This window comes from Amia ocellicauda, chromosome 3 (assembly GCF_036373705.1).
Source record: "Amia ocellicauda isolate fAmiCal2 chromosome 3, fAmiCal2.hap1, whole genome shotgun sequence".
NCBI lineage: Eukaryota > Metazoa > Chordata > Actinopteri > Amiiformes > Amiidae > Amia > Amia ocellicauda.
This window is the reverse complement of record NC_089852.1, coordinates 27,374,665-27,402,649: the sequence shown is the minus strand read 5'-3', so window position 1 is coordinate 27,402,649 and position 27,985 is coordinate 27,374,665. Positions and strand designations below refer to the sequence as shown.

The window sequence follows — 27,985 nt, the reverse complement described above, 5'->3', positions numbered from 1 at the left end:
AAGATCAATTGTTCTCCATGGACATGCTTGGTTGCAGACATGGTCCCCACACGTACTCCAGCCATCCGCTCTTTGAGAAACTCGTCCAGACGTTTCACTTTTCACCCCTCTCAATAATTCATGCTGGTGAAGGTGGGAGGTTTTCCATTGTCTAACTCCTGCCTCCAGAGCAGGACGGCAGTAGACTGGAAATCAATCCCTTTGCAAACGCGACATCCTATCCTGTCTGCAGACTCCCGTCGCGGTTATTATGGAGCTGTTGATAGGATTGTCAGCTCTGACACGGTGTGCTGACGGCTGTCCATTCCTGTCACTCTAATACAATATACTTTCATTGAAGTGTTTTGATTATAATTATTCCGGTCGGACATTCACTAACTCCTCCAACAGTTTTTCTAAATCATACACAGCAGATCGCAATGCAGAATACTATAATACAGTCTACAGTATACTACAGTGTAATATTATATAGCGTCACAGCACATCATATTGTAGTACAGTGTAGTGGTGCAATACAGTAATATGTAATACAGTGTAGCGTAAATTACACGAGTGTGCTGTTACTGCTGTGTTGTGCTGTATTACTGTGTCTGACAAAGGTTACATATACATCTACTTACTATCATGCACACTAACTTAGCATTTTAATACTACCCCTACTAATATACTTACTGACACCTACTATCACTTATGCATAACTACTCATAATCTCATTTATACTACTACTACTACTACTACTTACAATCAATTCAACTGAGAGTAACCTGAATATTACCACAATACACATTCAGTAGAACATATTCAAAAAGTACTTTTGCATGCAAAGTATCTTCAAGTACTAAACATGCTAGTTGTTAGTAGTAGTAGTAGTATACATTGGAGATGGAGAGCAGAGTTGTATTGCTTCAAAGACCATTCATAAAAAAGGTGAGTAGTAGGCTCTGAGAATATTACATCACTGACAATGCCAATAATTACAATGTAGTTTATCAGATTTTCTTTTTTATATACACGTAAGTATATCTGTTGGAAGTCAAGCCCAGTACGAGGTAAACAGATACGGATAAACCCAATCCCCAGAGATGAACTGAGGCCCGGGATCACCGGATGACGAGGACAGATTGGATGGGAGGAGGGTGGAAACGTCAGTGAATTTGTAATGAGAGAGAGAGAGAGAGAGAGAGAGAGAGAGAGAGATTGTTACTCGGGGGGAGACGCACAACATCGAGAACCCCTGCGCCGCATCTGTCCCGCGAAAGGAGACCTTGTCATGGATACAGCCAGGTAAATCATGCTGTTGTTTCTCTCTGCAGTTTAGACGGGTTTGCAGCTGAATAGCTATGACGCAATTTGTCTTTTGCAGCTGGAAAGTGTTATGTGCTCCAGACAGGTGCACATCGAGCCCACAATGAATTGCCCAAAGCAGGGTTAGGATGCTTGCCAGATCTGATGCTTGCTTGGTTTATACATTTACACGACTGTCAACCTTATTTGCAATGCTTTGACTTGAAGTGAAAATGGAACAGTTCATGATGGATATCACTTTACTACTTCTGCACGTAAATGTTGTATGGAGGGAAAGTGCATGGTTGCGTGGTCTGGTCCACACGTACCGACTCTAGACCCTCAGAAACACAATGCCCGTGCGCTGTCGGAGTAGTTCAGGTTTACTGCATCTTTGCTGTGCGACAATAGATTTCACGTATATAACTTTGATTATAATGTCATAATAAGTTTGACTTTATAGTTATTATTTCATACATGCGAGAGTATCTTGAGCAAGTCAGATTGTTGCATAGCACGTTACAAACATACATTTGTGTACATTAAAACAAAATGGAAAGTAATTATTTCTGAACTGCCTCCGAGTCTCATTAAGCTTGCTAATGTTTTTAACACATTATGTTTGCTGCGTTTCTACTGAATACCGGCGCACAACAATATAATAAACTAAATGAATAATCCTAATGTATCCAACATGGATCATGGTCCTGAATTCATCTAAAAAAATGACGTTCCTCACATTATTACATGATAATCGTAACGGATCCATTAATTTGATTTATTTGAGCATCCAAAATAGCCCAAGCCCCACAACAATTAGCTTTTTTTTTTTTTTGCATGAATGTCCAACTTTTTATTGAATCTGCTTTCAAATCAATTTACTTTTGCTACCATGCAGTACCACATAATATTAACATTTCTGTTTTTGCCCCCCCCTCCCAATGTTTATTTGAAGGTGAATGGCTTTTATGCACTGTGGGTTCATTGCTACAGCAGCCCCACGCAGCAGAGCTCCTGACCTGACCGCGTCCTCCAGTGCATATAATCTTTCCCGGTTTATATAATCAGATTTTTACAGGGAATTATCTGAGGCTCTTGGCTCAAATAAATTCTGCCATTTTATACTGGACGGCATCCAAAATTAAACTTAACCGAGCGCTCTGCATCTCTGTCCGTGTGTGGAGGTGATTAAGGCTTTGAAGGAGCCGCTGTTGTTGCGATTAATCTCACAGATACGGCCTTATTAAATAACGGATAGTTGCCGGAACAAATTTGCCAGAAAACATAATCTTTACAAGTGACACCGAGCAAGAGAGACAGTCTTGTTTTAATAATAATAGTAATACAAACAATACAGGGGTATTAAATACATAGAAATGTACATATGCCTACTTTATAGTTATTACAGTTTATTATTATTATTTTTATTAAAAGTAGTCGTAGTAATGGTAGTCGTGTTGGAATTCTGTTTTCATGTTTGCCAACATGTCATTTCCCTAACCTCAATCTTCCCTCTGCACAGGTGCACTCCTCTTGGGAAGGGCAGTCAGCCCCGTGGGGAGTAGAGACTGGGATCAATTCTCCCGCTCCTGACGCCAGAACCCCCCCATCTGGAAAGGCTGAGATGCTGGCCACTGCTGTCCTGCTCTTCCTCGCCGGGGGTCTGACGGAGGCCTCAAAGCTCTGTCCTCCCCACTGTCTGTGCTATGACTCCTCGGGCCTGGTGGACTGCCGCGCCCGCGGGTTCAGCCATGTGCCCCGGAACATGCCCCACGCGACCTGGCTGCTCAACCTCGGGGACAACCACCTGTCTGAGCTGCGGAGCCACTCCTTCAGCGGCCTGTGGTCTCTGAGGATTCTAGTGCTGTCAGGCAGTGGCATAGAAGTGCTGCAGCCCCAGGTAAGAACAAACAAACATAGACAGATCACAGAAAGTGTTGTTACTCTTTCTGAAACTCCGTATATATCCAGGCAAGAATTCGGTTTGTCTATTTTCAATTTGATGCCAGATCTAGGACCAAGCTGTTGGGAATCCCACTCATGATGTGTTCATAGTGTGTGACTACCTCATTTTGTTTTCATGTTTGTTTTCCTTCTTTCTCCTGCCTCATGTGGTTCCCTGTGGGTGATTCCCTCACGTGAGCTTGTCTCTGTCGCTGTTCGCAGGTGTTCTCCTCTCTCGCCTTCTTGGAGAAGCTGGATCTGAGTCGCAACGAGCTGCGCTGGCTGCCCCCTGACTTCTCCCACAGCCTGTCCTCCCTGCGAGAGCTGCTGCTGGACCACAACAGCCTGGAGGCCCTGCAATTCCTGAGCCTGGAGGGGCTGGAGAACCTGGAGAAGCTGGACCTGAGTTACAACCGCATCCAGGCCGTGGCACCGGGGACCTTCAGAGGTCTGTCCCGTTTACGCCACCTCTACCTGCAGGGTAACCAGCTGAGTGTGCTGCGGCAGGGCACTCTGGCCATGCTGCAGAGCCTGGAGGTGCTGCTGCTGAGTCAGAATAACATCTCCAAGATCGAGACGGAGGCCTTCACCTCGCTGCACAGCCTCTCCCTGCTGGGCCTGGAGGGCAACCAGCTGGAGCACCTCAAATTCAAGACCTTCCTGAACTTGCACACCCCCAGCACTCACCTCCAACTGGCCGGCAACCCCTGGGACTGCGACTGCGACCTGCACCGCGTCTTCAGCAAGATCCTGAGCGTGCGCCACCTCCACGTGGATGACTACAAGAACATCAGTTGCCATGGGCCCTTGCAGTTGGCTGGCGCTTCCCTGGCCTGGGTGGACAGCCAGCTCTGCGTGGCAGAGACCGCCACCGTGCTGGTCATCACTGTCACCGTGCTGGTCACCGTCATCGCAGCCATCGTCATGGCTGAGAGGAACCGCAAGAAGAACCGTGGGAAGAACTGGACCGAGGCCGAGGGCTCAGACCCGCAGGACAAATGATCCACCTGCTTCCTCCTCACAGCCCGCAGTCACAGCTCGGGCACGGTACTGTGCACTGTGGGAAAGGGAGGGTCACATGGCCTGCAGGAAGTGGAGCTTGCAGGGTTCTTTGAATGTCCTTTGCTTAACTATTGGTGGATAATCATCCAAAGACAAAAGACACAGCTTGTGATGTTTAGACTAGCCCTGTCATTGAAGTGCACTGAAACGTGTGTGGTGTGCTGCCTGAACCCTTAGATGTTTTCAATGTATTCAACTGGAGTACTTTGCTACAGTCCCCTGCCTGTCATTTAACCTGTCCCCTGGCCAGAGAATTATGTGTGACCACATAATAGGTGCCCCGTCACTGTGTCTTTGAAGTTAATTTACTCCTCAAGGAATCACAGCACAGTTCTCACTCCAATGTGATTGTTAAACATGTGAAAATGGCAGATTTATTGATTGATTGTTTTGATTGAAGGGCACTTTAAAGTTGTGTAATCAGCTGTGGTCCGACCCATCCGCCAGCATGGGGATGGAGGGGCTGGAGAATTAAACACTCTCTCTCTCTTGCTTTGTGTCTCTCTTCTGTATGTCATGGTTGCTGACCCGCTTGGGATTGGCTGCATTACTGATCCAGCGCCAATGGCATCTGCTCAGGGTATGTCCAGGGATATTGCTGGTTTAATATAAGCGTACCCTGGAACTTGTCTATGAAAACCGATTTGGTTTCTATTGCTCTCCTCATCTAGCATCTGGAAATCTCCCTCCCTTCAGCATATCACAGCATGCTCCTGAGCAGCACGTCGCACATGTGTGCCTGAATGGCTGTGAGACGGCTGGGGGGGTTGCATTAGGGGTGTTTAAACAATCAAGAACCCCAACTAACCATTATGACTCCTCATTTCAGTCACAATCCACTGTCATGGTGATCTGAATCTGATGAATGCAGGTAACTGGAGACATTTGTTTCAGTGTCTATGTTGGGAGGTAGGTAGATGGGGTTTGACGAATACAAGGATAGATGGAAAAAAAACAGCCCTACAGTGAGGGAAAAAAGTATTTGATCCCCTGCTGATTTTGTACGTTTGCCCACTGACAAAGAAATGATCAGTCTATAATTTTAATGGTAGGTGTATTTTAACAGTGAGAGACAGAATAACAACAAAAAAATCCAGAAAAACGCATTTCAAAAAAGTTATAAATTGATTTGCATGTTAATGAGTGAAATAAGTATTTGACCCCTTCGACTTAGTACTTGGTGGCAAAACCCTTGTTGGCAATCACAGAGGTCAGACGTTTCTTGTAGTTGGCCACCAGGTTTGCACACATCTCCGGAGGGATTTTGTCCCACTCCTCTTTGAAGATCCTCTCCAAGTCATTAAGGTTGCGAGGCTGACGTTTGGCAACTCGAACCTTCAGCTCCCTCCACAGATTTTCTTTAAGGTCTTAAGGTCTGGAGACTGGCTTGGCCACTGCAGGACCTTAATGTGCTTCTTCTTGAGCCACTCCTTTGTTGCCTTGGCTGTGTGTTTTGGGTCATTGTCATGCTGGAATACCCATCCACGACCCATTTTCAATGCCCTGGCTGAGGGAAGGAGGTTCTCACCCAAGATTTGACGGTACATGGCCCCGTCCATCATCCCTTTGATGCGGTGCAGTTGTCCTGTCCCTTAGCAGAAAAACACCCCCAAAGCATAATGTTTCCACCTCCATGTTTGACGGTGGGGATGGTGTTCTTGGGGTCATTCCTCCTCCTCCAAACACGGCAAGTTGAGTTGATGCCAAAGAGCTTGATTTTGGTCTCATCTGACCACAACACTTTCACCCAGTTCTCCTCTGAATCATTCAGATGTTCATTGGCAAACTTCAGACGGGCCTGTACATGTGCTTTCTTGAGCAGGGGGACCTTGCGGGCGCTGCAGGATTTCAGTCCTTCACGGCGTAGTGTGTTACCAATTGTTTTCTTGGTGACTATGGTCCCAGCTGCATTGAGATCATTAACAAGATCCTCCCGTGTAGTTCTGGGCTGATTCCTCACCGTTCTCATGATCATTGAAACTCCACGAGGTGAGATCTTGCATGGAGCCCCAGACCGAGGGAGACTGACAGTTATTTTGTGTTTCTTCCATTTGCGAATAATCGCACCAACTGTTGTCACCTTCTCACCAAGCTGCTTGGCGATGGTCTTGTAGCCCATTCCAGCCTTGTGTAGGTCTACAATCTTGTCCCTGACATCCTTGGACAGCTCTTTGGTCTTGGCCATGGTGGAGAGTTTGGAATCTGATTGATTGATTGCTTCTGTGGACAGGTGTCTTTTATACAGGTAACGAGCTGAGATTAGGAGAGTCCCTTTAAGAGAGTGCTCCTAATCTCAGCTCGTTACCTGTATAAAAGACACCTGGGAGCCAGAAATCTTGCTGATTGATAGGGGATCAAATACTTATTTCACTCATTAATGTGCAAATCAATTTATAACTTTTTTGAAATGTGTTTTTTCTGGATTTTTTTGTTGTTATTCTGTCTCTCACTGTTAAAATACACCTACCATTAAAATTATAGACTGATCATTTCTTTGTCAGTGGGCAAACGTACAAAATCAGCAGGGGATCAAATACTTTTTTCCCTCACTGTACATACATATATACATACACACCTTAACATGCACTTTACATGTGCCCACACCTACCTTCACAGCCAGACAGAAGGATCTGATGGAGACTGCAGCTCAGTCAAGCAGCAAAGCCAGCGTACAGTTCGCTTTCAATACTGAAGAACCCTTTTAGGGACGAAACAGCAGATCAGGAGTTCAGGTACAAAAAGGAGTCTTTATATTTTATACACAAGCAGTTTGGGGAGAAAACCAGAGAGCGAGGCAGTCTCACTCTCCACAGCGTTCTCAAAGGGAGGCTCTCCAAGCTAACATAAATATACAATGTTACACAGTGTTACACAAGAGGTACATAGTGTCCAAGCAGTTGGGGGGGGCAGCGTCCCAGCCGCGCACGAGGGGTTGCACACAGCCTGGGTGCCCATCAGCTGTTCTGCTTGGAGGCGAAATTGCCAGGCAATGGTTCGAGGTCATGCTTGTCTTATCTGAAAGAACATTCCTGAGGAAGAGATGTACAAGACAGGACGCAGTTGCTCCGAACAGATACTGGAACAAAGAGACAGTGTGAGAGAGACACATAAGCAGAGAGAGAGAGAGATATGATTATGTATACATAGCAGGATATATACTTTTATTCATATGCTAAGCTTAGACCTCAGGGTCTTCAAATACTCAGCAGGTAAGGCCTCTGACGAGTTGCATAAGTAGTTTGGTTTACTATCAACTCAAGCTCCCCCCTAAAACTCCCTCCACCTAAAGGACTGGAGAAATAAAACGCAGGGAAAGCGAATTACCTCCTGGCCGGGGTATTCCTCAGAGCCTTGTAGAGATGTGCCCAAGCGTCTGCATGCGCCTCGCACGACAAAATACATTTTTCAGATAATTTGTTACTTGATAAAACACATGCACCGTGAGCCGTGAGACATCCAGGCCGAGCACAGAACCACGTGTCCTACCGAGACCATATGGCTGTGCTGCTGCTACTGCTGCTGTTGATTTGGGCAGATTACTGCAGCGATTAAAATAGAGGGGGGGGGGGGGTGAGTGCAGATGAACAGACTCCTTTGATCTTAGTGAATCGGTGAGATCTGATGGGAGAGTGACCCTGCCTGAGGATACTGCTGTGGCCCAGTTGAAGATGGAAAAGTGTAACAGTACCAGGTGCAGGGACAAGGGCAAATAAGAGAAGTGGAACATTAAAAAAGCTCAAGAGCTGAATAATAATAGACAGAGAAGTTCCTTGTCTATCACTGTGTTTGTGATTATATTTCTTAATAGACATGACTTACAATTGTTACAGTAGATCACACTGTTTTTACATACAATTACACATTTATACAGCTGTGTATTTACTGGGAGAATCTAGGTATAGTACCTTGCTCAAGGGTACAACAGCAGTGTCCCCCACCTGGGATTGAACGCACAACCCTGTGCTCAAGAGCCCTAACCACCACTCTACACTGTTTGTTACTCTTCTGCAGAGTTGTATGGCTTTGCTGAATACTACTATTAATACTGCTACTACTACTGCTATTCTATTAGTTTTTCTGCTACTGTCTGTACTATAATAACAATAACATTTTTAATTATTGACAGTTTTTAAACCTATATGAAGCTGGACTAGATAGATGAAGAGACATTTGATTTCCTTGTTGAACGATGATCTTCATTGTCGTAAACACTAGTATTAGAGGTATGTGCTTATTTCTCTTGTGCATCTCATTGGGGCTAAACGCGAAGCTCTAAGCCTCCGTGACGTCATGCTAAACCCACCGCAGTTTACGTAATCCCCCGTTACCTAACACATCAGTGCTGTTGTATCATACTATGCATGCACCCTCCACCCCATGCATCTAAAGCAAAAGCATGTAATCCTTTATATAAGTTATCACGATCTGAAGCTCAGAGCTGCAAGCTGTGCTGAAATGAGTATAAAGCCTATTTGAACTCAAGTTCTTTGATAATTACAGCTGTCCGATAAAACCAGCCCCATCTCATCATACCTGTTTTCCTTCTCCTGGATGAAATACAGCGCCGCCTGCTAGACAACTGACGCAACACGTACCAGTAAAGGGGGGAGAAGAGCCATTCTGTTACAGTACTTATGCCTTGTTCAATTGCAGGATTATTAATAGTATTATTAATAAAGAGCATGACATATATAGCACACTGAATCATTCATACTGCATACTGTACTACTTACTAGTCAGAAAATCAGTATTAGGCATGCAGTGTGCTTATGCAGTATGCAGTATGCAGGAAGGTAGTATGCGGTTTCGAATACAGGCAGTCGCTCGGCATTCCTAGTTGAGGCGAGGCCCCGCCCACGTCACTGACGTCACCGGGGAGCCGCTCACCAGCAACTTTGTTCCGACTTTTCCTTTTCTTCTCCCTGTCTTGCTGCAGGAGGTATAACTTAGTACGCAGCATGAGATGACCCGAGATAGTACCGTACTATGCAACTCCATTAATATAAAACAGTTGTGGTAATATAATCTATATGCTAAAATGAAACAAAGATAAATTTAAAATCTGGTTAACATTACTTTCTAGTTAATAATGTTATTAAATGCAGGCTATGCGTTTCAATTCTGTCCCCGATTGCAGAGGCTAAAGACATTTTAAAGAAGATTGAAAGTTTCTGTTTATCTCTGATCATATCATAAGCAGTACTGTGCAGTAAGAAACAGGTATCTTCCCTTTTCGGCACCGGCTGCGGCCCCCGCCCCTGCCGCCCGCCCCGCCCGCTGTAGGGCAGCTCTTTCGCGCAGATGTGGGTGTCGGTGCCGCTGAGCTTTCTGACCGGCTCTACTAATCGCAGCTCACTGTGTCCACGACGCCCCCGGCTGCTGGCTTTCAGTGCGGGTAGATGGCCAAACTCCACGCCGGCTCCAGCAGCTGCAGGGCCGTGGCTCTGGCCGGCCACCTGCTCTCGAAACCCGCCACCCCGGCGCACAAACACCACAACCGGCACCTCCGTAAACTCCAGCGGCACACGGGCTCTGTGAGCGCCGGGGGCTTCGGGAGCAACAGCCCGGCTTTGGCCCAACTAGACTACCCCAGAGCCACGCCGCTGCCAGAGCTCCCCGCTCCAGCCAGCCGGAGCCTGATCTACCGCGACGTCAAGGCGTTTCTCAGCGAGATCGGAGGAGACCCCAGGGAGGCTCGGTACTGGCTGACCCACTTCCAGAAGTCCAGCTTGACCCAGTCCCCTGCCTTCGCGGTCCTGGAGGTGAGTGGGACTAATGCGATCAGTCCGTTTCTTAAGCCTCTAGGAATGCCACAATACAAAATCTGTTGCATACTCATGACTGGTCCATATATGGCCATATTGAACACCACACAAAATTGCTTGATTGTATCATTTGTATTTTACCTGTATATGCATGTATATGTAACTTGTAAGTTGTACTTTATATTGCACTTACAGTAAGTAGTAAGAAATAATAATAATGTAACTACCTGTATAGATCAGCCTATATCGATGATGGCCGTATTTTTAAAAATATGCCATGTGCAGAATCAGAGGCGTCGCTAGACCCTATTTACTGTATTTTCTCTGAGCCCCCACACTGTCAGCACCCCCAGATCCTGCACACCGTTTTGAACCCCCTAAGCCTGAATGTAGACGCCCTGTGCAGAACAGCGAGTCCCAGGCGTGCCGTGACCTGCGCACACTGGCGCCAAGAGCCGTTTATTCGCGTGTGATTTGAGTGGCAGTAACTTATGCAACCCTATCTTACAGGCTTCACACGCCGAGAGGAAGGCCTGAGTGGTTTATTAAAGCAGCACACGGCGTTATTAGTGACGGGATCGCTACTGGGCTGTGCAGAATGACACGCCGTGATTTTTCCCCTCCACAGCACTGCTACGGCTAACGCGGTCATGCACTGCTCTTTTTCTTTTATTTCTGGAGTTTGCAAAACTGCCGCGTTGGCACTACATTGAAAGAGCTGGATTACTTTGCTTATGCAGGCGAGCTGTCACTAATTCTGTAATAATGCTCTTTATTTCTACTACCCAAAGGGAAAACTGCAGAGAACCGTTTCCCCACATATTCTAGAATATAACAGCTTCTGTACAGTGAAGTCTGGCAGTACATGAATGCATCATCAGTTAAATGTAGTTTACATTGAAATAAGAACAAAAAAGGTTCATGCAAAAGTCTCATTCTGGACAGAGGAAATAATGTGAATATTTTGATTTATTGCATTTCTTCGGAGTGTTCTCCAGTTTTCTGAAGTTCTCCGGTTTAGTTTTGTAGGGTGAGACTGCCAGCACGTTCTCAAGGTTTACAAGGTTGGCTACTAAGTCAGTGAGCTACAGGCTATTAAAAGAGAATACACTGAAAAACGACAGGTTTTGAGATCTGTAATAATCTGGATTTTGGTAGTTATCTGAGTCACCTAAAGTTGCTGTGGTTGCATTTTTTCCTTTTGAGTCCCAGTAACAAAGTCAATAGACTGCCCTGGGTGATTGATAAAACCAACTCTGACTTACTGTGGGGAACGTAAAGCTCAGTCACCCCCTCTTTACAGATGTGACTCGCTGCAAGTAGGCACCATAAAACTGAAATGAGGTGTCAATGTTTTTTCCAGAAAATGTGTGAATTAGTTAAATTAGTGTTCTTGTTGTACTGTTGTGAAATGTGTATGTTTTGTGCCAACCATGAGTCACCCTGGCTAAGGGCATATGTTACGAAATGCAAGAAATATATTAAAACTTAAATCCCGTTGAAGCCCCCAGGGGCCGGCTTTATGCAACTGGTGACATGGATTCGTTAGAGCAGCGATCAAGAGCCAGGGTGGTCAGTGGTGATGTTCTCTCTCGCCACTCAGGTGGACGAGTCTGTGTTGAAGAACCGGGAGATGGTGCACAGCCTGGCCTTCGGGCTCTCGTTCCTGCAGCGCATGGACATGAAGCCCGTGGTGGTTGTGGCTCTCCAGTCCTCGGGGGAGGAGTGCTACACGCCAACCGCCAGCTGCTCCGGCCAGGGGGCGGCATTGGTGCGGCACTGCCAGGTCCTCACCGAGGCGCTGCTGGGGAGCTCTGCCAGCGTCGTGCCCTTCTTCAGTGCCGAGTCGCTGCTGCTCGCCCATGATGCGCCGACCAGCTCCTCGCACAGGCTAGTGTTTCATGAACGATGGGAGGATTTTATGTTTTTTTCTTTATTGGTTTGTGTGAATGCTTTCAGTGGTACCTTCTGAATTAATGAAATCAGGTTCATTATTATTATTATTATTATTATTATTATTTATTTCTTAGCAGACGCCCTTATCCAGGGCGACTTACAAAATATAAGCACAATACAAAGTGCAAAAATACAGTTCAGTACAAGGCATCAAACATTACAAATTCCAATTTACATAATACAGTGCAATTCAAACCACAATACATTGTACAATTAAATAAAATCAGTGGAGTAGCGTGTGCGAATCGGGTCAGAGAAAACTAGACGAACCACAGAGTTCTGGATGAGCTGGAGTGGGTGGGTAGTAGTTGCAGGCAGGCCGGCCAGGAGGGACTTGCAGTAGTCCAGGCAAGAGAGGACCAGGGACTGGATGAGCAGCTGAGTCCAGTAGTTTGTGAGGAAGGGACGGATCCGGCGTATGTTGCTCAGGAAGAATCTGCAGGTGCGTGTCAGCGTGGTGATGTGCTGAGTGTAGGAGAGCCCAGGATCGAGGGTGACTCCTAGGTTCTTAGCTGAAGAAGAGGGAGAGAGTGTCGTAGATTCCAAGGGCATCGAGATGGAGAGGTCAGCAGAAGATGAGGAAGAGGGGGGAAAAGAGGAGATCAGATATGGAGAGGTTGAGCTTGAGGTGGTGTGAATGCATCCAGGAGGAGATAGCAGACAAGCAGGAGGAGAGAGGGGATGAGGGTGTCAGATGAGGGAAAAGACAGGAAGATCTGGACATCATCAGCGTAAAAATGGTAAGAGAAACCATGGGATGCGATGAGGGGGCCCAGGGAGCGAGTGTAGAGAGAGAACAGGAGGAAAGGTTGGGGGTGGATGAGGAGCCTCGCCACATCACTTGGTAGGTCCGGTCACTCAGGTAGGAGGAGAACCAGGTGAGAGCAGTCCCAGAGATCCCAAGGTCAGTGAGGCAGGAGAGGAGGATGGAGTGATCGACGGTGTCAAATGCTGCAGAGAGATCGAGGAGGATGAGGACTGAGGAGAGGGAGGCCGCCCGAGCACGGCTGAGGGAGTCAGTGACTGCCAGGAGAGCCGTCTCAGTGGAGTGAGCTGTGCGGAAGCCGGACTGCAGAGGATCCAGGAGTGAGTGATGGGAAAGAAATGCAGAGAGACAGCATGTTCGAGGGTTTCTGAGAGGAATGCGAGTAGGGAGACCGGGCGGTAGTTCTGAGGAGAGGTGGGTCTAGGGTAGGTTTCTTGAGTGGGATGACAGCAGCTTGTTGTTATCCCTCCTGCAAGTGCAAATCTAGCACTACTGCTACTCGTGTATTCTTGGGATAAATCTGTTTTACTGGGCTTTTAAGTAATGTTTTAAAATGAAATGTTTTACTTCGACTTTTCTATATCCAAGAAAAACAAACAATCCTACCCCTCCCCACACCCACCAAATAAATGAATACATAAATAACACTAGACACCCTGCTTTAATCTCAGAGGTGGTTGTTTCAGGGCTGGGTGGGGAAGGCTTGGTTCTGATTTGTTCTGTCCTCTTGTATTGTGGGAGAGGATGAGGGGTGGAATGCAAAGGAAAAAAAAGTCTGTCTCTCTGCTGAGAAACATTGTGATGAGGTTGGCTCTGTTGCCCCCTTGTGTACAGATGTGGGAGTGCCCTCACGGTGGACTCGGCGCTGCTGCAGTGGATCCTGGACTGCGGGAACATCCCGGTGGTGTGTCCCGTGGGCAGGAGCACAGACGGCCGCTCCGTGGTCCTGGACTCGCTGGATGTCACTGCCGCCATCGCCAAGGCCCTGCAGCCGCTCAAAGTGATGTTCCTCAACAGCTCTGGGGGAATCCGCAACGAGAGCCACAAGGTAAAGGCCGGGGCAGCAGCCTGGGCTCCCGGTTCTGTTGCTGGGAACCTTGCCCGGACCCAAGTATTCAACCTCCACTCTGATGTTTTGAGCTGTGTGTTAACCGTGTGCATTTTCATGTTGATTTGTTACGCTTGTGAGGTGGTGTGCTTTTTAAAAATGTTTTAAACATTCGATGACACTCACAGAATCACAGTGTGCATTTCTGAGTTCTTGTCGATGTTTTTAAAGGCCTGTTCTGATACTATGACATATCCTTAACACATCTACTTTATAAGAATGTGTGTGGATCATACTAAAGTATCGTGCTTGGAGATCTGCTCTTCAAGGCGCTTTATGTTTTTGTCAGGTGGTGGGTCAGGTGAGCCTCCCGGCAGACCTGGCCTCGCTGTCCCAGGCAGAGTGGATCGGCCCCCAGGAGCGGCGCCGGCTCGGGGCCATCATGGACCTGCTGGACCAGCTGCCTAGCGAGTCCTCCGCTGTCATCACCTCCGCCAGCACCATGCTCACCGAGCTCTTCAGTCACAAGGGTGCGGATCTGAACCAGCCCAGGGAGTAGGGGCCTGTCTCCATGCCTGCCTGACAGGGTGTGCTGTTACACACTGGCCCCCAGGGGCCCTCGTTTACACAACTGACTCCACTGTAGAGAAACCAACCTCATAAAGTAATGGGCAGGGAGCATTGTGAGACACATTGAAATACAGTGGAGATGTAAGGGTGTTGTTATTTTCTGAGCACATGTCCTTATACTAAATCTCTTTACAGGTTCGGGGACCCTGTTCAAGAACGCTGAACCGATCCACAGGCATGTTAAGTTTATTACTAAGTAAAGTACTAAGTATTAAGAACTAAAAATGGAAAACTGAAAAGGAGCATTTTCTTTCTAGAGAATGTAACAGATTTCATTGATTAGTATGATTTTATTACAGCACTGCAAGCTAATGTACATCATGCTTTTGTACAGAGTGCATACGCCACTTTCTTACCGGTATGCTGTACCGGTTTGTTCTCGCCTCGGATAGCACTTTACGAATGCGACATCTGCTTCACACCGTTTACACAGGTTCCCTCCTGGCATATCCAGCGTGTTTAGACAATTATTTAATTGTATTTATCAAGAAATAACAGAGGTGGTATGGGGAAATGGCAGAAAGAGCTGCCAGCTTTGGTATTCTTTGGTATTCTTGTCACCTTATCTGTCCCTCTGACCCTCTGACCCTCTGACTCCGGGTCCCCTGTGCAGGTACAGCAGCCTGGACGAGATTGATGTCGACCGGCTCCTGAACTTGATCAATAAGTCATTTGGGAAGAGTCTGAAAAGCGATTACATCGCCTCGCTGCAGTGCCGGCTGCAGTCTATCTACCTCTCGGAGGGGTGAGTGGGTTTGTGGACAGGGGTTTGTAGGACATGATAATAACAGTAATAACTAGAATCATCCTAATTCAATAATGAAAATCTTGAACCCTGGGTCTCAAGTCACGTGTGGGCAGATGGTCTACCGCCTCATGCTGGAAGAGTTTAATCTGCCCCTGGCAGGTACAGAGCGGTGGCCATTGTCACCAAAGAGCCGGTGAGCAGCAGCACACCTTACCTGGACAAACTGGTGGTGAGCAGCAGCCGGCAGGGCCAGGGCACCAGCCAGATCCTGTGGGACTGCATCCGGCAGGACCTGGGCTCCCTGTTCTGGAGGTCCAACAGCACCAACCGCATCAACCCCTGGTAGGTACAGGAGGAGGGGTAGAGGAGGGGGTGATGGAATGAGCTTTCACAGCAGTGAATCGTGTGGATAGAGGACGGGGCTGATGGGCTCTCTGTGCTGTGTCTGTATTCAGCAAATGAAACTCGGTCTGTATTGTCAGTAAAGCCTGTGACCAGGGCTTGGTAAAATTCCACTTACAGCAGACAGTGTCAGTCCTTACTATGGGATTAGTAGTGTAAAGCAAACTTAAATGTTTCTGACTAGTTTGCCTGTGTGTTATCTGTGGAGTTTTGAGAATACACCTTATATCCCCTTTCTCCCCCCACACCTCTTATTGCAGGTACTTTAAAAACTGCGACGGCAGTTTTGTCAATGGCAAGTGGATCGTCTTCTGGTTTGGCCTCTCTGACATTCGGGACTCGTACGAGCTGGTAGAGTTCGCCAAGAACCTTCCAGAGTCTTTCATGGTGACGGAGCCGGGGGGTCCAGCCGAGCCTTCACTGCCCGTGTCCTGAGTGCAGCCTGCCAGCACACCGCACACTCAAGACCGCTGGGTGGTGCCACAGTGCAGCGGAGTGCCCTCTCACTGTGCCAGCCTCTTGCCAGCTTCATAAGCACATTACTCTTTAAAGCAAGTCACTCCTATCACAAAGTGTCCCTTGGGGAAATACAATACAAGCAACAATCTTTTTTTGGAAGTACTGTATAAGGAAGTATAAATATTATGGATGTTTATGTTCAAAAGCTCGAGAGTAGACTATTGGGCAGGAGTCGAAACCAAGCATACACAGTGACTTTTGTTATTTATACTGGAAATAATTAAATGTAACCTTGGCCTCATTAAAACCCTCTGTGCTGCTGGCAGGTGAATTCCAAGATGTCTGATTTGCCTTCCTGTACCTCCACTGGAAAATGCTTGTGTGGCCTTTATTGTCTAGAACTCATCTGACCTAAACAAAATATAACCCAAGACAAAATGGTGAAGCACAGCTGCGATTTAAGAAACCGGTAGCCGGTAATGTTGGTACACAGGACCAGTTCTGTGGCCTGGATCATATACGGGTGATGTCAGGGAGCCAGACCAGCACAGGTCTTGCACGACCCGATATTGTAGGTGCCAAAAGCTAGTGCTAATATTGGACATTGTTTTAAGACTGTTTAAGGCGCAATCAGAGGGTAGTTTTATTACCAGGCCAGGGCAGTAGTTATTCAAATCTACCTTATCCGCCTGCTATAGATTTTTATACCAGTGTTCTAAGGAAACAGACTCTAAAAGAACTGAAGCAAATGGAAAATCCCACAACTGTTGGGGGATTATATAAAGGTATCTATACTTTTTATCATTGCTTTGTTTACATAATGAAATGCGTTATTGTTCTCATCTTGTCTGATGAGACATGTTGCTTTTAGGAAGGAATTTCTGGTGCAAATGGATTAGTTTCAGTTTGAACTTTTATTAAAAAACAAACAAATTAAGTGATGTCATCAGTTTGAGCCAACCAGATTCCTGCAATACAGTTTCCATAGGGATGTGTAATCCTCTCCCTTGTATTGACACCTTTGTCAGTTTATTACCCCCTCTGAGGCCCGACCCCAGGGAGGGTCACCCTGCTCGCCCTACTGAAAAACAGACAAGGACATTACTCACAAAATATGAATCCCTCGTCAAATCTGACGACCAGCCATGTACTAGAGAACCCATTACCACTGTAGTGATTACATAAGTTTAAAAAAGTGTTATAATACACACTGGGAACAAGGCTGGCTACAAGAGAGCAGGGAAAAACACCAGGCAGGTAGGGGTATGTGATTTTGAATTACGACAGAAGAGTGGGTGGTAGGACAACAGGCCGTGTACAATACAGCATAATTGTAGGGGAATCTGTCACCTTGTCAGTTCCCTAAGGGGACAATCGCAATGGAGGCTGAATAAGTAGTGTAACGCTTTCAATATTTAGAGCTGCCATTGAGTTGTCAAGCATTAAAACTTCCTCATATAAAAAAGTATCATGTCTTTGTGTATTGTTCATGCACTAAAGTGTCTGAAAAGAGCTAGGACTATAATCTAAATAATAAATTAAGGGAGAGGTCACCCTATACTGCAGGGAGAGAAAACAAAATTCCCACGCTAATCCCTTTTCCGTTGTAACATATTACACGATTCAAGCGGCTTTGTGCATTAAGGAGCTGCGCAATAACAGACGCATGTTCCAAGGGATTACAACTGGAAATCACTGTAAAGCCAGAATAAGTCAGACGCTTCCTCAGAGATTGAAAGTCTTCTGGCAAATGACAGTGAAGACATCAGCCGCAACAGACAGACTGCACTAAATTCCCATGAGCACTGACTGGACAGGTCCTCCGTTTCAAAGTCAAAGAAATATTATTCATGAATCCCTGAATGTGTGGTGCCGACGCGTGGTCTTGCCTGCAGCAGGCTACAGCATAACCATACCTATAGCTCAGATGTTGACGTTGTAAAACGTGGGTTGATTTGTGTACCAGAGGTCAAGCAGATGAAAAACAAATGCTTTACATTCATACAATTGTAAACATTAAATGTCAGCATCCTTAAAAGGTTTAGGTCCTCTTTTTATTTAATAGTCCTGAAATGGTGAGACTTTTTTGTAAATTCACCAAGATTGCCTGAGCAAAATAAAAACAAAATGGGAAAAACAAACAAAATGTTCCCTTTATCAGAAAGAGGTGGGTGGCAGGATGTTGAAAGCTGGGGGGGGTGGGAGAGTGTCCATGACAGAGTTTGAGCCCCTGCCCGCTGGGAGTCATGGATGTGAGGACTTGCCCAGGACGTGGTGCTGACTATAACACTAAACATCCTGAAGACGCAGACCGCAGTTTTTCCACAAGGCCATCACGTCTCCCTCTCCCTCTCCCACTCTCCCTCCTGCACCAGGCCTCCCAGCATCTTCCGGGGCCTCAGCCGTCAGTGGCCAGGATAAGCACGGCCCCGAAGATCCCGGCATTCTGCCCGATTAGCTTCAGCTGGTTCCAGAATTCCACCCGCCGGGTGTGGTGCCAGTAGCCGAGGTTGCCGTCAATGAAGAGGACAACCAGGGGCAGCAGTGTGGCCAGGATCTGGGCGGCCAGGCGCAAGTAGTAGCCAGAGAGGAAGGACAGGGCCAGCACACCGTACAGCACGAACAGCAGCTGCAGAGTGATCTCGCCCCCGGGGATGTGGCTCAGATAGGCCAGCCTGTCCTCCTGGCTGTGCTGGAGTGAGTACGCCTGCAAGGAAAATCAAATTTAGAAAGTGCTGTGCATCTTGAACACAGGTGCAGTCTTCACAGTGGAAGATATCCAAGAGCAGGGTTGTCCAACACTGGTCCTGGAGAGCCCCTATCCAGCAGGTTTTAGAGTTCACCCTTGTATCACCAATATATAAATACTGGAAGTATTTCATTTTGATAAATGAAGCCGGTGGTGAATTCAGTCCTTTAGAAACCATTGGAGCAATTATCTGAATACCTGCAGCCTCCTGGGGGAAGAATTCCCTTGATTGATTTGCTTAATTGATTAATAACTCACATGTGTTCCCAGTATTTAGAAATTGGTGATTAAGTGTTGACCTATAAGATTAAGTGGATTGGGGCCAAGAGTATCAGAACAACCTCGCCCCCTTCTATCTTCTAGTCAACTGCCTAGGCTGCAGCCTGCCACACGCAACCAAGACAAATTGTCTGTGTGCCACCAGAAAACCGATTACGCAGAAATGGTTTAATGTATGGGAGAACAACCCCCCTACTTACCACACAGATCAAGTAGATGCCGATGAAGACCTGGCCGGTAGACTGCATTGATCTGGTGCGAGGTTTCTGCCGGTACACCTCTCCTGCTCCACTGGCCAGAACGAGGAAGCCGCCAATTACTGCGATGGCCCTGGAATACATCCGCACCTGACAGCCAGAGATTAAAAAAAGAGATAAGTCACACTTTTTAAAGATTGTAGGGCAGGTGAGTAGGAGGGGTTGGTGTGCTGCACAAAAGTGGGTGTGCATAGAACCCCAACCATGACCAAAACTAAAACTGCAAACTGCCCACACTGATGGATTCCTAAGTCTAAATCTAGAACTATAACCAGAATTGGGCTTTTTTTTACCCTGCGTTTTGTCAGTTTGTTTTTCAATGCAAAAAAATCCAACCCTATACCCACCTTCAGCCACTCTCCATAGTGCACCTGCCCTCCGATGTACGACGCGTAGGTGCTCACGGCTAACTGTAGGGCAGCGCCCATCGCAAACCATCTCCTCTTCACCCCGAAGGACATGAAGCTGGCGCACAGCACCGATACCCCCATTTCCACATACAGGTAGGGCACCTGGATGTCAGGCTTCCTGTGGAGAGGAGCCACACAACACAGGTTAGTTCAGTTCGGGGCAACAAGCCATTGCTACTGTCCGACCCCGCAAGGTTGAGGTTTTCTGGTTTGGTTTTGTCTTCAGGTCAAGATGAGACTCACTCAGGACCACACTGATGACCATTGTTGTTATTACATTTATTGTTGTTTTGTAAGGAATCCACACAAAAACAACAAAAAGCCTAACTGATTTGGCTAGGAGACAATTTGATTGCTTGGATGACTCAGATTCCAGGATCCATTATGCAGTAGAGTGATGAACACCCAACACGTTATTTTGGAAGAAAAGTGCTCAACCTTGGATTGATATGACTTGGTAGTATTAGTTTAGAATATACTGCTAGATAGACAGGGAAAAATCTTGCAAAAACAATCTCAGACTAAAGCCACGGTAGTTTACTAAGCAACACACTACGTATCGCACACAGTCGTGCAATCCAGACAAGATACGGGCAGTACCGAGGTGGTCTCCACTCCATCATTCTAGTAAAGCCACAATTTGGGCGAGCCCAGCACTCGTCAGCATCAAAGACCTGCGCAGATGCACACGAACTGCAGTCTAAACCACAAGCAGATGTTAGCACTCGTTTTAAATAGCGCTGCGTGCGCAAACTGCACTCAATATCACGCGAGAATTGCAGCGAGTGGATTCTGCACTGACACGTAGTTTTCTTTACATGCAAAATAATTCTCACATAAAATACGACATAGCGAAAAATAAAGGTCAGAACTGTGCAAAACTGAACCCCCACCAAATCACTAGTAACACTTGATGGTCTCAATTGCACAGTATGTAGCTGCAATAGCACAATGAAATAAAACAGTGTAATGCTCAATTTTAATTAACGGCATTGGAACACATCCATTTGGTAAGAAAACACGACTTATAATGAACAGAGGAGAAAGGAGAAAAAGGTTGCATCTGCTAACTGAGGCTAGTACCGCTGCGTGGGGTGCTGCTGACGTCACGCCCGGGCTCGTCGCTCTGTCCGTCTTACCTGTTGACGTCAGCGCGCTCCGCGAACAGCATCAGCATGCTGAAGCAGTTCCAGAACCCGAACCGAGTCAGGATAATCGCCCCGAACCGGGACAACAGCCGCAGAACCTGCTTCCGGCTGGGGGCCGCCATGATTGTTTGGGGAGGAAGTAAGCGGTCGAGCTTCCGGGTGCACCGCCAATGCCGTCGCCCCGCCCACTCTCGCAGCTGATTGGTCGCGTTCGCAGATGTCCGCAGTTCTGCACAGATCTGGAGAATCCCATTGGTGGAGCAGCGCAGATCCAGGCAGGACTGTAGTAGGATCTGCGCTGCTCCACCAATGGGATTCTCCAGATCTGTGCAGAACTGCGGACATCTGCGCTACATCTGCGATGGGTGGGGATGGTCCCATCCCAACAAGCTAATTACATAAATGTACACTTTTTTTTTCCGTCTCTCAACCACCATACAAGTATGAGAGGCCGTTGAAGTCACAATTACAGCTTTTTTGGATATGAATATGTTGAAATGGCTATGGATATGTCAGCTTTTCCTGTGGATAGGACATCTGCCAAAAACAACCCTGAAATATAGGGTAAAATATACTATATTATATTAGAAAATATTTAAACTTGTATTATTATATATTTTGCAATATATTGTCATAGATCTTAAATATAATATTAAGTATATTATAGTATATTCAGAAATATATGTAAACTTATATTTTAATATATCTTTAATATACTATATTTACACGTATTTTATACTACTAAATATATAACAACTATATGGTAAATATGTCCACTTATAATATCAATATACATTAAGTATACTGCTAAATATATAACAATATATTTCATAGTGTATGTATAGTATACTGTGAATATATTTAATTAGACTGCAAAAAATACATCATGTTATATTCTAAATATACTGTTAAAATATATTTAGATAAACTTACAAACACATACACTTTCAATGGAAGTGTAACTTAAAACATTGGGATGCTTAAGCTTCAATACATTAATAGATTTCACTTAGATTAACTAAAGAAAATGCAATGTACAAACCATGTTTTTTTTTTAATTCATGTTTGACTTTAATGATCTAAAACAAACATCACTTTAAGCAGAATACTTTCTCATTTTAAAGTTACACTAAGAACCAACCAGTGCAAAGAAACAACTCTGAAAAGCGTGTAATAAAAGTCTTCTACACATTTTACGGAGATTTGTATGCAGATCATTTATTGTTCTTTTAACAGTTATATACAAAAATGAGTCCACAACTGTAATAGCTATATTTCTTGAATGGACTTGTATTACAGATACAAATATTCATTCAAAAGGGTCTCTTTTTAAATTTGAGGAAACACTATTTGCCAGTTACATTTGAGGGGTGTCGTTTACAAATAGCTGGGTTGCTCTGCGAGACTTGTATCGCTGATCATTAATTTCTAATTCAGTGTTCTTACAATTTCTGACCTTTTAGTTCCAGGGTGCAATGTCTGGGTAGTAGTACAAAAACTCAACTTTGTGCTGATCCAAAGTCTCTCTCTTTTCAGCTCCCTTCTGTACTTCATTTTCTCAAAGCACGACAAATTCAGGAAAAACATGTGCAGGATCTCTGAGACTTGGTAGTTGCCCATGCATTTTTGAAAACATAGACTTTGTTTCCTGTAACAATCTCGACCTGAGAAATACAATAACAAAAGATGTATCTTCAATTGCACTTGAAAGGAAAAAAGTTTGTATATCTAAATTATGGAGACAAAGCTCTACATGGCTAGGGTAGGCAATCTTAAATACTTTTTGTTCACTTACTATTTATTTCTGAGCAGACACCCTTAACCAGGAGAACTTACAGTAATCACAAAATACATATCAAAATAAGAGCACAATCAATAAACAATAAGAATAGTAATTATACAATCAAGTTTTAACTTAATAATATTAATAATTTATTCCCTGTGAAGGCACCCTGTTTTGGTCAAATCTGTACTGAAGGAAAAAACAAATGTACAGAAACACTTTAAAATACTAAGCAGGACCATATTCATAGAATCAGAACTTAATGTCTGAAACTCAAAGGCATGTCCAGATTTAACACTCGCATCAGATGTCTGATCCGTTGTCAATTATTGACTGCCGATTTCATTACTGCTGCATTTTTTTGCTTTATTCATCAATTTCTGTAATTATAGAAATAGATATAATTAGCTGATATACTTGTAAAGGGTAAATTTGTAAATGTGTTTTAAATGCTCCTATATCATTATATTCTATCACTCTACATAAACTCTTTAAGAGAATGTTAAGTTTATATATTAACTGTAAAACATATCACTCTTATTGTAGACACAGTTAACACATTGTTTTAATTAAGATTATATACAATACAGTATGTAAAAGTTACCAAAGCAATACAATACACCAACTGAATATCTTGTCATAACTTGCACCTTCATTTCCTTCTTTGATTCTTTGACTCGTTTCTGGATCCTCAGACGCTTTCTTTGGGATCCTGTTCATATTGACGCTTCAATGCCGTTCTTGTTCTTCTCAGGTGCCATTAGGACCCTTCATTTATCTGCAATTCATATTATACTAGATTAGCTACTAAGAAAGTGCACACAATTAGGCAGCTCGCCATTACTTCATCTAATTCATAAGTCTTAAAAATAATTACTAGTTGAAGCATACAGTATTAGCATACAGAATACTACTTTACATTTTTAGAAATCATACCGCTAAGGAAATGATATGATTTACTCACCGGAGACTTCATTCCTCAGTCCATCCCTCTGGCGTTTTTTCTTCCCTGTTCCGGACACTCAACACGTTTTCTTCCCATCTCTCGGGTCAGTTTTTCTGCGGAGTTGTGCTCACTGTGGAGGCGCTCCTCTGTCTTCTCCTTGTTGCGATTCAACCAAAGCATATTCTGACACTGTTGTCCAAAGGGAGAAACGATCATAAAAACCACCATCTCTGCCTTCTCAGAAACAAATCCAGTTTTAAAAGTAACGCTATGTATGTGGAGTGGATTCTGATTGGATAAGGATAGTCCCGAAAAGCTCTAGTTACACTGTATTGCATCAGGATACATGGGCTTGGTTGTGGCAGGGAAATACGCTCCCTGTACCGTAATATAAGCCTACAGAAAAAGTTGAAAAAGACAGTTTTCCATCACTAGCCAAAGATGATCTCACAAACAACCATACCCTCGTTAAACTGTTATCGGGTTTTAACTACTTAAGCAGAAATGTGTCGTTATTGACTTGCCTATGCAAAAATATGTTTGTGGTATTGCCAGCAAACTCTCATATTGACGAATATATATTATAGCGTCCTGCAGCCTCATTGACGCCTCATTCCCTGTGAAGGCTCATGTGGTTGTTGCACCATGACACCAGAGACTGCGGCTCCAATGTCGCCATGGCCCCACAGAATGATGTCGTATATATTATCCCTGGTTGTGAAATGCGATTTGTTAAAGACTATGGGATTATACACCGATCAGCCATAACATAATGACCACTGACAGGTGAAGTGAATAACACTGATAATCTAGTTATCATGGCACCTGTCAGTGGGTGGGATATATTAGGCAGCAAGTGAACATTTTGTCCTCAAAGTTGATGTGTTAGAAGCAGGAAAAATGGGCAGCGTAAGGATCTGAGCGACTTTGACAAGGGCCACATTGTGATGGCTAGACTGGGTCAGAGCATCTCCAAAACTGCAGCTCTTGTGGGGTGTTCCCGGTCTGCTGTGGTCAGTACCTATCAAAAGTGGTCCAAGTAAGGAAAAGCGGTGAACTGGCGACAGGTCATGGGCGGCCAAGGCTCATTGATGCATGCAACATGGGGGAGCATGCAACATGGGGAGCGAAGGCTGGCACGTGTGGTCAGATCCAACAGACGAGCTACTGTAGCTCAAATTGCTGAAAAGTTAATGCTGGTTCTGATAGAAAGGTGTCAGAACACACAGTGCATCACAGTTTGTGGCGTATGGGGCTGCGTAGCCGCAGACCAGTCAGGGTGCCCATGCTGACCCCTGTCCACTGCCGAAAGCACCTACAATGGGCACGTGAGCATCAGAACTGGACACGGAGCAATGGAAGAAGGTGGCCTGGTCTGATGAATCACGAGTTCAAGGTGTTGACTTGGCCTCCAAATTTCCCAGATCTCAATCCAATCGAGCATCTGTGGGATGTGCTGGACAAACAAGTCCGATCCATGGAGGCCCCACCTCGCAACTTACAGGACTTAAAGGATCTGCTGCTACCGTCTTGGTACCAGATACCACAGCACACCTTCAGAGGTCTAGTGGAGTCCATGCCTCGACGGGTCAGGGCTGTTTTGGCGGCAAAAGGGGAACCTACACAATAGTAGGCAGGTGGTCATAATGTTATGGCTGATCGGTGGATACCGCTCTGGAAAAAATTAAGAGACCACTCCAAGTTCAGAAATCAATGTTAAGTGATCTCTTCAATTTTTTCCAGAGCTGTATACACTTTTGATAGGTACTGACCACTGCAGACCGGGAACACCCCACAAGAGCTGCAGTTTTGGAGATGCTCTGACCCAGTCTAGCCATCACAATGTGGCCCTTGTCAAAGTCGCTCAGATCCTTACGCTGCCCATTTTTCCTGCTTCTAACACATCAACTTTGAGGACAAAATGTTCACTTGCTGCCTAATATATCCCACCCACTGACAGGTGCCATGATAACGAGATTATCAGTGTTACTCACTTCACCTGTCAGTGGTCATTATAGACATCAGAAATAGGCTGAAGAATTATTTGCTGTCCAGGATTATTTGTTCAAGATCTTTGTAAAATATTCTCATGATATAATTTGCCTTTGTTATAATGCTTTCATGCACATGGCAGACCTCTACCAGTCTCAAACAGGTGTAATCTGAGAAAGAATGGATGTTGGTAACAGACATTAACACTGATTAACTTTGTTATAACCATTAGTGAAATAGTTCTGAAACAACACGATTGAAATGTGAATTCATTATAGCTATTATAGCTTGGAAGCCACATAACTTTCAATTGAAATGTGTGTATCATATACTTTTTGGGTGATCCTATAGGTTTATATTGTTTATATATTTCTAATATGAAAAGTCAATGTTAATTTGTATAGATGGCAAAATAATAATATTTCTATTTCTGTGGTACGTATAAAATACAATTTTAATATGTTAGATTAGTAAAGCTAACAAATATATTTTACTGGTATGTACAGGTGCAAAATGTTCTCTGTAAGCTATAATGTCTTAATATGTATACATTAATTAATTAGGAAATGTTTAATTGTATTGTAATAATACACATTATTAACAAAGTAAATATTCTAACATTAACCCAAATTTATTACTTTGTCTTTGAATGGTTTATCTATTACTTGCTCTTAGGACACAGCAAGCACAATATATTACAGTATAGATTGTGTGTATTATAATATATTATATAATATACCAGGAAACAAATGCAATTTATTTTCATTATTTTGGTCTCTCAGTTGATTTATGTTTGTAAATCTGCAATTTAAAATGGATTATTTGATCTTTCAATACTGACGATGATTTTAAGACTAAGATTTTAAGCTTTATGTTGACCTACAAGTTCTACCTTGCTAACAAATAAATTAATGCCGTAAGCTAACACACAACGTTGCATAACATTGCTACAAAGTTGTGTGTTAGCTTATGGCATTAATGTATTCTTTTGTAAAACTGGCAACTTAAATTTTGTTAAGCTACCTGCTGACATTGTATTTGCGTTAAAATCGATTGTGCAGATCGCAAAAACTTGGGCGCAGGCGACGGTACTTGCGACGTGTTTTATGAAACGCCGCAAGCAGCTCCATAGCAAATCGCGATCACCCGTTTGGCAGCTGCTCGCGTCTGTGTCAGTCGAGAACAGGTCTTGTCGATGTCGGGTTTTGCATGGTTGCATGATTTATCAGTATTGTAGCGACGGTGGGGTTGAAGTAACAGCCTCTACCGGTGTATGGTTCAACAAGGATTTTATTTAAGGATAAGGTACCGCCTAATGGCACTTGAGAACCTCTGTGAAGTTGATTACTTATTTTAAAAAAAATAAGTAATGGTTCCTTATTCCTTATTTCTGTTTCCCTGTTTTTAATACATTTGAAGCATAACCCGGGACCCTGTAGCTGTGAGGCAGCAGCGCATCACTGCGGCAATTACGTGCTCTGCAAAGAATAACTGTTTAAATAATAATTATGACAAGTTTTTTATTCTGTATTGCTATTTTATCCAAGGCTAAAGAATAAGTAATGGATATGTACTGTGTGTAACTTTTTATCAGTGGCATACCTTCATCTCACTTGTTTAAACCTGTAAATAACACTTCTTATGAATGTATTAAAAACAGGGAAACAGAAACAAGTAACCAATCCTTATTTTTTGAGAAGCAGGAAACAGAAATAAGTAACCAATCCTTATTTTTTGAGACGCAGGAAACAGAAATCATTTTTTTTTTTTTTTTTACAAACCAGGACACAGCAATAGCTTATGGTTACTTCTCGTTTATCAATATTTCACTTTTTATAGTATTGCCAAATGCAATTTTATCGATGTATGAAAAATGATGAGAACTGTTGCCTTCGTTAGCCTATCATATCGATGTACTGAGTCGCACAATATAATATTTTTCATTGTATTTTTATTATGAAGGCAATGTAAAACAATACAGAATATCAGTGACAAAAAGCGCCAGGGGTCTGTGACAATACAGAGATTAAGTAAGCACCACTCATTGAAAACCGCATTACATTGTCATCGTATTGTCATGTTATTGTATCGATGTGTTTGTAATGGTGTTGTCCTATAAGTACTAACATTCAGAAACAATAGCTAAAATACGTCGCTACAGCCTTGTGGCAACGTTGTGTGTTAGCAGGGAGGGAAGTAAGAAATAAGTACCCATTACTTAATTCATGAAAAATAGGGAAACATAAATACCGTGAGACCGGGGGGGTGCAGGGGAGGTAAGAGCTTGCCAGAGCGGGGAGGTTGGGGGGCATTTTGCCGTCTTTTTGGAAAGATAATCTGCCATTTTTTTTTCTCGC

General features: G+C 44.4%; 3 protein-coding genes and 1 long non-coding RNA gene across 6 annotated transcripts; 2 read left to right on the top strand and 2 right to left on the bottom strand.

Moving 5' to 3' along the window:
* The first annotated feature begins 1,041 nt into the window (after positions 1 to 1,041).
* LOC136744488 (reticulon-4 receptor-like) lies at positions 1,042 to 5,231 on the top strand. The gene is made up of 3 exons (XM_066698758.1): positions 1,042 to 1,284; positions 2,807 to 3,184; positions 3,451 to 5,231. Exons 2-3 carry the CDS (start codon positions 2,909 to 2,911, stop codon positions 4,228 to 4,230), a joined length of 1,056 nt encoding a protein of 351 aa, XP_066554855.1. The 5' UTR covers positions 1,042 to 1,284; positions 2,807 to 2,908; the 3' UTR covers positions 4,231 to 5,231.
* A 4,290-nt stretch (positions 5,232 to 9,521) lies between these two features.
* On the top strand, positions 9,522 to 16,401 carry nags (N-acetylglutamate synthase). Of its 2 annotated transcripts, none has more exons than XM_066698757.1 (8): positions 9,522 to 10,052; positions 11,659 to 11,945; positions 13,612 to 13,825; positions 14,175 to 14,355; positions 14,591 to 14,630; positions 15,075 to 15,200; positions 15,363 to 15,545; positions 15,866 to 16,401. In XM_066698757.1, the coding sequence occupies exons 1-8, from the start codon at positions 9,690 to 9,692 to the stop codon at positions 16,038 to 16,040; spliced, it is 1,569 nt and encodes a 522-aa protein (XP_066554854.1). In that variant the 5' UTR covers positions 9,522 to 9,689; the 3' UTR covers positions 16,041 to 16,401. The 2 variants fall into 2 exon arrangements, with proteins under 2 accessions (XP_066554854.1, XP_066554853.1); XM_066698756.1 differs by having other exon boundaries at positions 15,069 to 15,200.
* Positions 16,402 to 16,959: 558 nt separating this feature from the next.
* tmem101 (transmembrane protein 101) lies at positions 16,960 to 21,046 on the bottom strand. Of its 2 annotated transcripts, none has more exons than XM_066698759.1 (4): positions 20,899 to 21,046; positions 19,697 to 19,877; positions 19,293 to 19,439; positions 16,960 to 18,771 (listed from the first exon to the last, which is right to left on the bottom strand). In XM_066698759.1, exons 1-4 carry the CDS (start codon positions 21,027 to 21,029, stop codon positions 18,463 to 18,465), a joined length of 768 nt encoding a protein of 255 aa, XP_066554856.1. In that variant the 5' UTR covers positions 21,030 to 21,046; the 3' UTR covers positions 16,960 to 18,462. The 2 variants fall into 2 exon arrangements, with proteins under 2 accessions (XP_066554856.1, XP_066554857.1); XM_066698760.1 differs by lacking the exon at positions 20,899 to 21,046 and adding an exon at positions 20,360 to 20,429.
* A 1,059-nt stretch (positions 21,047 to 22,105) lies between these two features.
* LOC136744451 (uncharacterized) lies at positions 22,106 to 23,862 on the bottom strand. Its single transcript, XR_010815987.1, has 2 exons — positions 23,655 to 23,862; positions 22,106 to 23,468 (listed from the first exon to the last, which is right to left on the bottom strand). It is a non-coding gene; the product is annotated as an uncharacterized LOC136744451 (long non-coding RNA).
* Between the last annotated feature and the right edge of the window lie 4,123 nt (positions 23,863 to 27,985).

Excerpts from the sequence above, each read along its gene's own strand:
- LOC136744488 (XM_066698758.1), top strand. The coding sequence starts at position 2,909 with ATGCTGGCCACTGCTGTCCTGCTCTTCCTCGCCGGGGGTCTGACGGAG. Across the intron at positions 3,185-3,450 it reads TAGAAGTGCTGCAGCCCCAG|GTGTTCTCCTCTCTCGCCTT; the intron begins GTAAGAACAAAC and ends CGCTGTTCGCAG.
- nags (XM_066698756.1), top strand. The coding sequence starts at position 9,690 with ATGGCCAAACTCCACGCCGGCTCCAGCAGCTGCAGGGCCGTGGCTCTG. Across the intron at positions 13,826-14,174 it reads TCCGCAACGAGAGCCACAAG|GTGGTGGGTCAGGTGAGCCT; the intron begins GTAAAGGCCGGG and ends TGTTTTTGTCAG. Across the intron at positions 15,546-15,865 it reads ACCAACCGCATCAACCCCTG|GTACTTTAAAAACTGCGACG; the intron begins GTAGGTACAGGA and ends CTCTTATTGCAG.
- tmem101 (XM_066698759.1), bottom strand. The coding sequence starts at position 21,029 with ATGGCGGCCCCCAGCCGGAAGCAGGTTCTGCGGCTGTTGTCCCGGTTC. Across the intron at positions 19,878-20,898 it reads GAGCGCGCTGACGTCAACAG|GAAGCCTGACATCCAGGTGC; the intron begins GTAAGACGGACA and ends TCCTCTCCACAG. Across the intron at positions 19,440-19,696 it reads ACTATGGAGAGTGGCTGAAG|GTGCGGATGTATTCCAGGGC; the intron begins GTGGGTATAGGG and ends TCTGGCTGTCAG.